The sequence below is a fragment of the Solenopsis invicta genome, chromosome 13, assembly GCF_016802725.1.
Source record: "Solenopsis invicta isolate M01_SB chromosome 13, UNIL_Sinv_3.0, whole genome shotgun sequence".
NCBI classification, from domain to species: Eukaryota; Metazoa; Arthropoda; class Insecta; order Hymenoptera; family Formicidae; genus Solenopsis; species Solenopsis invicta.
Window position 1 is genome coordinate 14,783,020 of NC_052676.1, and position 12,631 is coordinate 14,795,650.

Sequence of the window (12,631 nt, forward strand, 5' to 3'; positions counted from 1 at the left end):
TGCACACCATGCATAACATATACGAAATTTCAGAAAATGTATTACGGACAAATTACGAACCTTTATGTTCCTCTTGAAATTTCTTCAATATGGTCTACTTGTAGTCATCGATTGTTTACGTCAGAACTAATCGGTGAAGAGCGTCACAATGGACGTTCATGTTCGAGTATAATGAGAACATTTCAGCAAATACTACTGCTTATTGTTTTATTATTCACAACAGAGTACAATACAATCCGTTGGTTGTGATGAATGTGATGTGGTACGCAAAATCGTGTAGCGATAAAAACAATCATATCCACACAAAGAAAACACGTACCATCGACATTGACATTGCGACTTCTCTGGTGAAAATTAAACATAAAGCGAGCAGTAATAAAGCGTTAACCAGAGCGTAAATCAAGTTTAAGGGGAGAGTAACGGAAGTGTGAGGAAAACTCATGGGAAGCGTATAAATTGGAACATCGGAGCGTCAACTAAACGTTCAATAAGTGTTAACAAAACGTTACACAACTCTTTAGCAAGTGCGAGCAAAACATTTATCGAATATAAACGAAGCGTTATCGAGTTATACGGCTAACTTCTGCTTGGAAAAGTGGTCACCCATTCAATTTGTAACCGTGTCCAACGTTGCTGAACCTTGAAAATCGTCCAGGAACTAACGCTTCATGGTGGTCCATGAACCATTGATGTTTATGTATACAAAATTTATAATATATTAGTTCAATGGACGTTAAATGGTTTTGAAATTTCAGTTGAAAAGCGTATAAGAAGCATATGACAGCATGCATTACTATTCTTAGTTTACATTTTATGAACACTTGAAAAGTTCAATTACGCTTTGTCTATGCTCCGACGGTCAATATTTTTCTACTCTAAAAAAAGTATAATATGTTTTGTGCACATTTATGAAACGTTCGGGAAATGTAAACTAAGAGTAGAAAAATGTCGATCGTTGGAGCGTAGATGAAGCGTTACTGAACATTCCGTACACACTCCAACACATTACTGAAAGTTTCGGAAATTTTACGGACACGTTTACGGAATTTTAATGAAACGTAAAGCAATAGCAAATATAAAAAATAACGCATATTGAAGCGTAGATAAATCTTTCTTGAAACGTAGGTTTTAGAAAACGTAAACGAAGTATTAATCAATAAAGTGTTTACGAAGCATTTCAAAATGCTCTGTAAATTCTTTGTAGAGCATTTAGGAAGCGTTGACGAAGTGTCAATCAATAAAATGTTAACGAAGCATTTCGGAATACTCTGTAGATTCTTTGTGGAGTGTTTAGGAAGCTTAGACAAAGTGTCAATCAATGAAGTGTTCACGAAGCATTTCAAACTGCTCTGTACATATTTTTTTGTGGGGTGTTTAGGGAATGTAAATGGATGGCGAAAAGCACAAAAAGTCAATGGAGTGTCAAGGAAACGTTAAAACTCTTTATTTATTACTCATTTGACGTTTCAAGCAGCATTCAATTTTCACCAGGGTTATTGCATTTATTAATACGATCGCGTTGCTATAAAACATATCCGCTTTCGCAAATATTTGTGTCGGTCGTTTGCTCGAATCGGCACGCAATCGAGAATAAAAAAAAGTTACAAACATGCCGGATTTGTGGGGCGTGTTCATCTTCGTGGACTTTCAGAGTTTCATCATTCGTGAAAAGTTTCACATCAAGGAGCAGAACAAGCTGATGCATTACGTGTTTCACGCGCTGGTACCGCGGATTCTTCTCATTAGAGATGAAAAACAAGGCTAACAGCCAATCATCACAACTTGCAATGGAAAGATAGTGATACCGACTATCGGCGAAAAAAAATGATTCAGTGCGCCTCATATTTGGAATTATAACCATCGCAAAATTCCATATTTCTTTCAGCATTTCCAGTATGGAAAACAAAGGTGCATTTTCAGCCTCCATCACGAGTTGTTCCGCTTGTGCTAGCAAAGCAAACATAGTATTCACGAGAGCTGCAATATCATTGTCCAAACCGCGGGGATAACTATTTAATGTAGTCGTGGAACAGTGTCCTCAAAATCATTATGAAATCATTTTGTAATCAAATGTAATCATAAAGTCAGATGAAATCACTAGAAATCATTATGAAATCATATGAAGTTATCAGAAATTTTAATGATATCACCAGAGATCATTTTGGATTTCTGTGTAATCATTAGAAATTATGTGCAATCATCATGAAATTTATTATGAAATCAGTGTAAATCTCTTGGCTTCTCTAATCAGTTTTTGGTCAAAAATAGTTATTAGAAATCACATTATGCTGTTTCTAAAAAAAAAAGGTTATTAAAATTTTTTGTGAATTTCTTTCAGATAAATTTTTTACCAATCATAATGAATTTTAATCACGAAAAATCATTGTGTAATCATATGAAATCATCAAAGATCACATTTTGAAATCATATAAAATCACCAAAAATCATAATGAAATCATTTACAATCAGATGAAATCATGTAATCTGTGGGACAACATTTTAGCTAGTGGTTACCCCCTCGGTCCAAACTCACTATTCGATCTTCGATCTTTGTTCTTATGGTTCAATATCCCGTAAGCAAAACTCAATAACAACGTGTGATACATAATTGTCTTATATGGTTTAGTCAAACAGTAACAAACCGCTCCCCCCCTCCCGGACCGTCCATCGCTCCAAGCCGTCCGGCCGACCACTTACCGGACGGCAAAAGTCGGCGTACAGCGTCTCATAAAATTACCAAATCTTAAACGGGCGAGCTTTAAACGCATTCGCGTGTCAAACACTCACGCGCTCTCACTCCGCCGCTGTTCGCCGCCGCCGCGCGCGCGGCCCGTCTAGAATATCCAAAATCGAGTGGCGAGGATACTGACTCCGTACCGCAATCGACCGCTCTCCGCATATCCTCTCCTCTCGATTCTCGGGTATAAAAAGCCGAGTTTTTGAGGCTCTTCGCTTCCGATCGCCTCTCCAAGGAAAAGCCACTTAGGTTGAGAACGAGATGAAGTGAACTTGGTGTCTGCCAAAACACTTGGCACTCGACCGTTCCTCTCCGACTCGATTCGATCCGATCCGCTTCACGCTTTCACCGAGCACAAGCGAACTTGAGCCCAGCCAAGGTACTTGGTGTAAAGCCGATCCAACTACACATTTCGAGTCCAGCACTACCACGTGAAAGGGGATACAGTGTTTTGTGCCTCCACCAAGCGCACTTGGCGCGGGATAGTGTCACCCGACGAGAAATATGCGGTATTAATCGCCTTGTGACAGGCCGCGCGAATTGAACACCGGAAACACGGATCCGTGTATCGCGCCGCACCCATCACTCTTCGCGCCGTATCGCATCGCCGAATGATTGTTCGATCGAACCGATTCAGCTATTTTTAGTCCCAGTCTACTGAGAAATACTGCACGTGCAATTCGCGGAAAAGACACGCGAACTCGGCGAGGACCATTTTGTCGCATGTAAATATCGTCCGTTTTTTTATTGTATTATATATCTTTGTCCGCACGTCCACCGTCTCCGTCGCCGAGTCTACGTCGAGTTTCTGTATTGCTATGTCGTTATAATCGCTGTTCGAATATCCGTATCATCTCTGTATTTTCCGTGTACTGTTTCAAATTCAGCTTCATATTAATATTAATAAAACAATTATTTATAATCAAGATTGACGTCTAATTCTCTCTGCAACCCCTTGCACCCTCGTCTGCGGCCGACCATCGTCCATGCACGTACTACGCGAACCGGGGTCGTTACAAAACGTACCAAAAAGAACCACATCATGATGATGAATCAGACTATTAATAAATCGCAACACGTCTTTAATTATAATTATATATCGATACATAATAAAGCGCACATAACACAATTGTTCGCGTTAAACAACGTGATCTCATCGCGGCGCTTTTGAAAAATAGCTGCGATGTGCTTTTCTCGGTACCATAAAAAAAAATATCGCACATGAAAAAAATGACTATGGGTGTAACAACAATAATCTCTATGTTTGGGAAAGAAATGTATGTGAAATCTAGTTATACTGATATTATATTGAATACATCTGTTAAGGTATGTTCATCTTTACAGTTTTTACATCCATAGTCTTTAGGATAAATAACATTAAGTTATAATATCCTCAAATATTCGGTTGCCACAACCGAAGAATTATTGCTATCTCTCAAATATTGTCAGCAGAATAAATACTATGATTGTGAAATCTGAATACAATTGCACGATACACTAAAAGTTTATTTCAGTAGCAGTTCTTACGTCACGTTATGTGAAATTACATTCGCGGCAAACGACGTATTTTGTCAGAAATATATTTATGTCCGCTGGCAGATACATCGAGAATATAAAACTGCGTCCCGATGTACATTGCTAGTGTGAACTACAGAATACAAACTATTTTTCAGTACTGACAGTGAATTTTGGAACACATCTAACAATAAATATTCGCGTGTATTTGCCCGCAAGCAGCGTATACATATATTGTTCGGGATAATAAGCAAATAAAGACAGCGCTCAGGAGCAAGAGCAAGAGCGTGTCTGTTGTTAAGCGACGGAGCGGCGACGCGCGGGATCACTCTGTCTCGCCGTTGGCGTTGCTGGCCGTTATAACTACAAAAAATAAAACCATGTGTTTCCACCAATTATTCGCGATCCTTCTAGGATCTAGAGGCCGGAAAGACTGGAGTTTTCCAGTTTTCCGCCGAAAGGTTCTAAAAGGATCACAGTAGTTATAAGAGATCGACGCCAAGCTTGCCCTGCAGTCATTTGCTAAGTTCCAACACGACAACATTGTAAAATCAATTGTGCAACTAATTTGTTTATAATAATTATAACTATAATAATTAAAAAAACGTTATATATGCTTCTTTAGATAATTTTTCCCATTAAATCGATTGGCACCATTAGTTTTCCTCTGCAGTCAATTTTTAACAATTTGTTTATAACCATTAGTTGCAAAATCAACTTTTTACGTCAATAATGTTTTTTATGTTCCGGTACTATTTCTAATTGTTACTTTTGGCTATCTTTATTAGTCTGGTTTAGGATTGTTACTTTTGACTTACTTCGAAGATTCGAAGCTTCAAAGTTAACTTTGATCTTTCGAAGTTTAAGGCGTCTTCAAAGCTTCAAAGTTAACTTCGAACTTCGAAGCTTCGAAGTTTCAAAAAATATGTTTGCACAAATTAAACGATTAGTACAATTATAATATATTAGAGCATGTTTTAAAAACTTGCATTATATAACATATATTTTAAAAATATATATATTTCAGCTTGTTTTCAATCGCATCGTAACATTGAAAGAAGATTTGGGAATGGTAAAAAAAATATTTTTCAAGAAATAGAATAAACGCAAAAATATTTCTTTATTGAAACTATATCTAATGAAAATACATGGCTTTACTCTAATAGAAACTTATTTTGAAAAGTAAAAACATTTGTCAAAATATTTTCAGAAACAAGACAGTTCTATTGTGGTGAAACAATGTTACTCGCAGTTAGAAACTTGTGTTTACGATAATGAATAGTCGTTAACAATAATATCTCAATTCGCAGGGTACAAACGTATTTTTCGAAATTTCAAAACTTCGAAGTTAACTTTGAACTTCGAAGATTTTAATACCGAAGTTTCGAAACTTCGAAATTCGAATAGAAACAAATCACTAGTCCTAGTCTGGTCATGGGCAGAAACAGGTTTTAATTATTTATATACTTTATATTAAAAATATCTAACAATATCTAAATAATTAAAGGGCTAGTGAGTGTTTGCGCGGTACTCAAGACGCAAATTTCTTCCTGTTCAAATCAACTTTAATATAACTTTTTATTAACGATTTCACAAGTACACGATTAGCTCAGAGTTAGCGTATTAGGTTATTGTTCTGAAGATCTTAGATTCAAATTCAGCCGGTGCCGATGCATTTTCAAAAATTATAAAATAATGCGTAATTGTAATTAGGGAAATAGAAATCTTATATGCGAAACAATGAAGACAGATTATTAAGCTATATAAGAATAATAAGATCTGTTAAAAAACTAAAAAAAAAAAAAAAATTTTTATATTGCACATTTGCTGAAAAGTATATGTAATTATAGTTACAGGAACAATATTATTACGATTGTAGCATCCATATGTAGCTACCCTCACTAAGGTTGGGGCAATCATAAGGGTCACTTCCAGAGTACTATGTTTCCCACAATCATTTTGTATTGATGGGCGAAAATTAACATTATTATTCAGTTGTGGCAACCGTAACTTTTTCTCCGTGCATTTTTCTTTATCAATATCAATATGCAACGCATACGACCTGCCAATCAGAAATATGCAAGTAATTAGCGTCGCAAATGATAAACACGTATTATAAGACACGTAGCCCAATCGCAGAGCTTTTGAAAATAGTCGCAATGTGTTTTATTCGATACCATATATAAAAAAATTTCCATTTTCAATATCAATATGTAAATAATACGCGTGTCGCAATGCTAGAGACGAGCCATAAAACCGTCATCTCTCTTCCACGAGGGTGAAACCAAAAGTATATTAGTCCCGAACTCGAGTTAGAATCTTCAACCGGTTCCCACGGCCACCGATGATGCGATAACTATTGAGACCGTACCTACTCACGACTTCTCTATTTTTTTTTATTTTTAACAAAAAATTTGTAAAGTTAAGATCTCTATGAAGCTAGCGAAACCAAATCGGCAAAATCAAATAAAACTTATTGGAAAATTTAGTACTTATTTTGTATTAATTTGTACAATAAAAAAAAATTTTGTACCCCATGCCATTTCGAAGAAACTCGTGGTCCTGCTAGCTTCATATGAAGCCAGCAGAACAAAAAAAAAAAAAAATAAAGTAGATATAATTAGTACTGATTTTGTACTAATTTGTACCACTCCAGATAAATTAATAATATAAGTTTAATTAATATAATCAGCTTCAAAACAATTTACACTTCTGTATTCTTACACCTTTTTATTCTAGACCAGCTCTAAAAGTAAAGTGCTCTTTTCCCTTAGCAGAATCAAACGACATTATTTTTGTTCGATGCGTAATAATTTGTACTAACAAAATGTAAAGTTCGGGAATTTGTACCCCTGCCATTTTTCTCAAAATCACCCAAAACTCTTGATGACCTCTAGAGTAAAGTATTTTTTTCATCTATAAATAAATAAGAAGAAGTTAAATATATTATTTCTTTTTTTTATCCATTTTGTACATGATCAGTTGACAATAAATAAAACAAAAAGCATCGTGTCGAATTCATTTTCCTGGATACGTTCTGAAAATCCACCTTGCTATTAGAGAGTTAATAGTTTTATTCCCAATATAATTGCCTTATTCCAAAATAGATCAGTGCTTTTTGTTCGGCAAAATAAGCATGCAACAAAAAAACAGCTTATATATTTGAACGGCAGAAGAATATATAAGTTTTATAATAAACTCTCAAACTTCAAGTTTCGATAAATCATATTTTGTGTAAATTATTATGTATCAAGCAAATATAATGTCATTCGATTCAGAGAAGAGAGTACTTTACTTTTGAGGTCATCAAGTGTTAGGGGTGGTTTTGAGAAAAATGGCAGGGGTACAAATTTTCAAACTTCACATTTTGAAAGTGTTGTAGCCTCATTAGCTACTTTAATCGTCTTGCATATCCGCTTAGCAACAATCACGCCATTGCAGCGCGAGCGCTCGTTGCATCGGAAATGCAAGACTGCGGAATTTGCAATCGTGCGAGCAGCGTAAGCATCGCACGATTGACGTGAGTATGACCATATATGGTCATTGCGAGAGCCTAATACCCCACCACATCGAAAATACCAAAACTATAAGTTAGGTTGCCTAATTATGGGCAGCATGAGATTCTTAATGTAAAGTACGCGCTCCGCGATAAATTGCACTAGACACCCCGCAACACATCCAGCGGCCGAGTGCGCGATACCATGTGATCCGTTCACCACGATTCAATTATATTAAAAAGGGAAATCATTTATATTAACGTTCGGGGAATAAAAGTGTTAATAAGAAAGTGAGAGTGTTATTTGCCACCGCGCGCACTCTTCCAAGTGTCTTCCTCGTGGGTTTCAACCCTTCAGACGGACCAAATCCCGAACATTTTATCTTGTTGCATCCGCCGGTACAACAATAGTACAAATTATCACGCATCGAGTAAAAATAGTGTCGTTTGATTCTGCTAAGGGAAGAGAGTACTTTACTCTTAAGGTCATCAAGAGTTAGGGTTTTTGAGAAAAATGGCAGGAAAACAAATTCTCAAACCTCACATTTTGGTATTACAAATTATTACGCATCGAGCAAAAATACTATCGTTTGATTCTGCTAAGGGAAAAGAGTACTTCATTCTTGGAGCTGGTCTAGAATAGAGAGTTGTAAATTGTTTTGAAGCTGATTATATTAATTAAACTTATATTATTAATTTATTTGGAGTGGTACAAAATCAGTACTAAATATATCTACTTTATTTTTATTTTTTAATTTTTTTTTTGTTCTGCTGGCTTCATATGAAGCTAGCAGGACCACGAATTTCTTCGAAATGGCATGAAGTATAAAATTATTTTTTATAGTACAAATTAACACATCGTTCAATAAGTCCCGAGACTAACAACGAAAACAACATTTTTTTTCAAAAATCATTTTTTTTCAAAAATCATTTTTATTCATCAATATAATCTCCTTTTAGAGTGATACAATCTTTCCAACGCCTCTCCAACTTTTCTATACCATGTTTATAGAAGGATTTATCCTTTGCTTCAAAATAGGCTTCAGTTTCGGCAATGACCTCCTCATTCGAGCCAAATTTTTTTCCCTGGAGCATTTTTTTGAGATCAGCAAAGAGCCAGTAGTCGCTGGGGGCTAAATCTGGCGAATACGGAGGGTGGGGAAGCAAATCAAAGCCCAACTCGTTGAATTTTACCATTGTTTTCATGGACTTGTGGCATGGTGCATTGTCTTGATGAAAAAGGATTTTTTTCTTCTTCATGTGCGGTCGTTTTGCTGCGATCTCCTCCTTCAAACGTACCAACAAGTCAATATAATAATCACTGTTGATCGATTTACCTTTTTCCAGGTAATCAATGAAAATCACGCCATCTGTATCCCAAAAAACAGACGCCATGACTTTGCCAGCAGACTGCTGCGTTTTTGGACGCTTTGGGCGACTTTCGCCAGCCGCGCGCCACTCAGATGATTGCCGATGCGACTCCGGAGTGAAATGATGAATCCATGTTTCATCCATGGTTACGTATCGACGCAGGAAATCCTTTTTATTGCGAGTAAATAGCGATAAACAGCTCTCTGAATCGTCGATTCGTTGCTGTTTTTGTTCCATTGAAAGCAATCGCGGCACCCACTTGGAAAAAACCTTTTTCAGGCTCAATTTTTTATGAAGGATTGTAAATACGCTTCCAGATGATATCTGTGTCATTTCTGCAATGTCACGGACCTTCACTTTGCGATTGTTCATTACGATTTTTAACACTTCACTCACATTTTCCGGTACAACGGCTTCCAATGGCCTACCCGAACGTTCCGCATCGTTTGTGTCCGTACGACCACGTTTAAACTCAGCATACCAACGACAAATCGTTGATTTAGATGGAAAGGAGTCCGGATAACATTTCTCAAGCCATTGCTGGGCTTCTACGGTGTTTTTACCCATTAAAAAACAATGCTTTATCAACACGCAAAACTCACTTTTTTCCATTTTTCAAACAAATTACAAAGTGACTTTGCTCTAACCTCAATAACTCAGCTGTTTGTGGTCCGATCGACGTGAAATTTGTACACGTTTCATGTGAAGGTTCGCATTCTAGGGAAACGTGGCCAGCTTGGTACTACTAGCGTTATCTTTGGGTTAGTCTCGGGACTTATTGAACGATGTGTTAGTACTAAATATTCCAATAAGTTTTATTTGGTTCTGCCGATTTGGTTTCGCTAGCTTCATAGAGATGACGTTAAGTCTTGTTTTGAACAGTCTAGATATGTATACCTCCTTAAGATTTTTAAGTAACAATAAATAAAAATTCTGTTCATAATTCTTCTAATAAATTATTATAAGTTATTGTGAGTCTTCTATTTTACACAGATTAATAAAATAATTGTAAATCTTAATCGTCTAATCGTGCGCGCGTAAGTCTGGAAATATACACTACTCAAAAGAAAATAGGGAACACTTTCCAGACACCAAAAATTAGGCTATTTTCAAATGACTGTAACTCGGTGAAAAATCATCGTAGATAAAAAATAAAAAAAGCATTTTGAAGCTTGAAGATCCAACTTTAACGCTCTATCAGCAGATTTTCAAAATTCTTTTAACTTCCTTGTCTTATGCAGTAAAAAAGCACACCCTGTTTTGTTCCTTAAAATTTCGTATTTTTGACACTTTGCAGCTCGACCAACAAATTTTTTTCGAACAATTCAAGTAAAGCTTCATAAACTACAACATTTTGCCTACAAAATGCTTTTTTTAAAATTTCTCTACGATTTTTTTTGACCGAGTTACGCTACTTTGAAGCTAAACCTGCATTTTTTACAAATGATATCCGTACTCCGTGAAAAATCATCGTAGACAAAAAATCAAAAAACCATTTTAAAGCTCGAAGTTCCAGCTTTAACATGCTGTTAATGGTTTTCAAAAATTTTCTCAATTTCTTAGTACTATGCCCCAAAAAAGATACACTGTTTTTTCCTTAAAATAACGTATTTTTAACAGCCTGTAGCTCAATAAAAAAATTTTTCTCGACAAATCCAATGCAAGTGCCATAAAGTATGACATTTTCTCTACAAAATGCTTTTTTTAAAGTTTTCTCTACGATTTTTTTTGACCGAGTTACAAGACTTTGAAGATATACATTTTTTACAGTACATTTTTCCGAAAAATGACGTCTACCGCCGACATTAGCATTACCCAATGTGCACCACGTGGAGGTTGTCGGTCGGATTTTTGCACATCATGTGTGTGTGTGTGTGTGAGTGTGTGTGTGTGTGTGTGTGTGTGTGTGTGTGTGTGTGTGTATGTATGTATCACAGCAGAGATAAGGACCCCGCAGTTCGTCACTTCTGCAGTATTTAATGACTCCAAACCCTCTCTGCTGTGTGTGTATGCGCTCGCGCGCATGAGAGTTCAATAGTGTGTATTTCCTCCTCTCTGATCAATTACTGCTTGCAAGCGTTCTCGCATATTTATACATCTTGCAATACGATCTTGCGGAATGTTGTGCCAAATTTCCGTTAAAATTTCTCCCAATTCTTCTAAATTTCGCGGCTGTTCCTCGCGACGCCTTAATCGTCGTTCCATTTCATCCCAAATGTGCTCGATTGGATTTAAGTCCGGGCTATTGGCGGAATGATTTAACAGTCTAATTGCGTGTCGTTGAAAAAAACGTCGCGTTATATGCCTTTATGGCAATGATGCTCGTATACGTACTTGGCATCGACGAAATGAACTCTATGATCGACGTTGCGTTATGCCAATACGATCCTACAACGGCGGTTCCGTGATGGTGTGGGGGTGTATATCACTGACGAAGTGATCTAGTGATCCTGCCACCTCCGGCAATGACGGGTGTTCGTTATATCAACGATATTCTACGACCACACGTTTTGCTATTAAATCGAACCTGTCGGAACTTTATTTTTATGCAGGACAACGCTCGACCTCATACGGCGAATATAACGCGACGTTTTTTTCAACGACACGCAATTAGACTGTTAAATCATCCCGCCAATAGCCCGGACTTAAATCCAATCGAGCACATTTGGGATGAAATGGAACGACGATTAAGGCGTCGCGAGGAACAGCCGCGAAATTTAGAAGAATTGGGAGAAATTTTAACGGAAATTTGGCACAACATTCCGCAAGATCGTATTGCAAGATGTATAAATATGCGAGAACGCTTGCAAGCAGTAATTGATCAGAGAGGAGGAAATACACACTATTGAACTCTCATGCGCGCGAGCGCATACACACACAGCAGAGAGGGTTTGGAGTCATTAAATACTGCAGAAGTGACGAACTGCGGGGTCCTTATCTCTGCTGTGATACATACATACACACACACACACACACACACACACACACACACACACACACACACACACACACACACGATGTGCAAAAATCCGACCGACAACCTCCACGTGGTGCACATTGGGTAATGCTAATGTCGGCGGTAGACGTCATTTTTCGGAAAAATGTACTGTAAAAAATGTATATCTTCAAAGTCTTGTAACTCGGTCAAAAAAAATCGTAGAGAAAACTTTAAAAAAAGCATTTTGTAGAGAAAATGTCATACTTTATGGCACTTGCATTGGATTTGTCGAGAAAAATTTTTTTATTGAGCTACAGGCTGTTAAAAATACGTTATTTTAAGGAAAAAACAGTGTATCTTTTTTGGGGCATAGTACTAAGAAATTGAGAAAATTTTTGAAAACCATTAACAGCATGTTAAAGTTGGAACTTCGAGCTTTAAAATGATTTTTTGATTTTTTGTCTACGATGATTTTTCACGGAGTACGGATATCATTTGTAAAAAATGCAGGTTTAGCTTCAAAGTAGCGTAACTCGGTCAAAAAAAATCGTAGAGAAATTTTAAAAAAAGCATT

General features: G+C 36.8%; 1 protein-coding gene across 3 annotated transcripts in view; it reads right to left on the reverse strand.

Annotated features, from left to right (window-relative positions):
- Positions 1 to 403: 403 nt before the first annotated feature.
- Positions 404 to 12,631, reverse strand: part of LOC105206378 (tubulin polyglutamylase TTLL5) — a 144,710-nt gene continuing 132,482 nt past the window's right edge. For 2 of the 3 annotated variants that reach the window (XM_039456866.1, XM_039456865.1), the window contains one exon: positions 404 to 6,314. In XM_039456866.1, coding sequence (XP_039312800.1) covers positions 6,035 to 6,314 — 280 coding nt within the window. In that variant the 3' untranslated portion in view covers positions 404 to 6,034. The remainder of the gene's footprint in view (positions 6,315 to 12,631) is intronic. The other variant, XM_039456867.1, reaches the window with a different exon arrangement.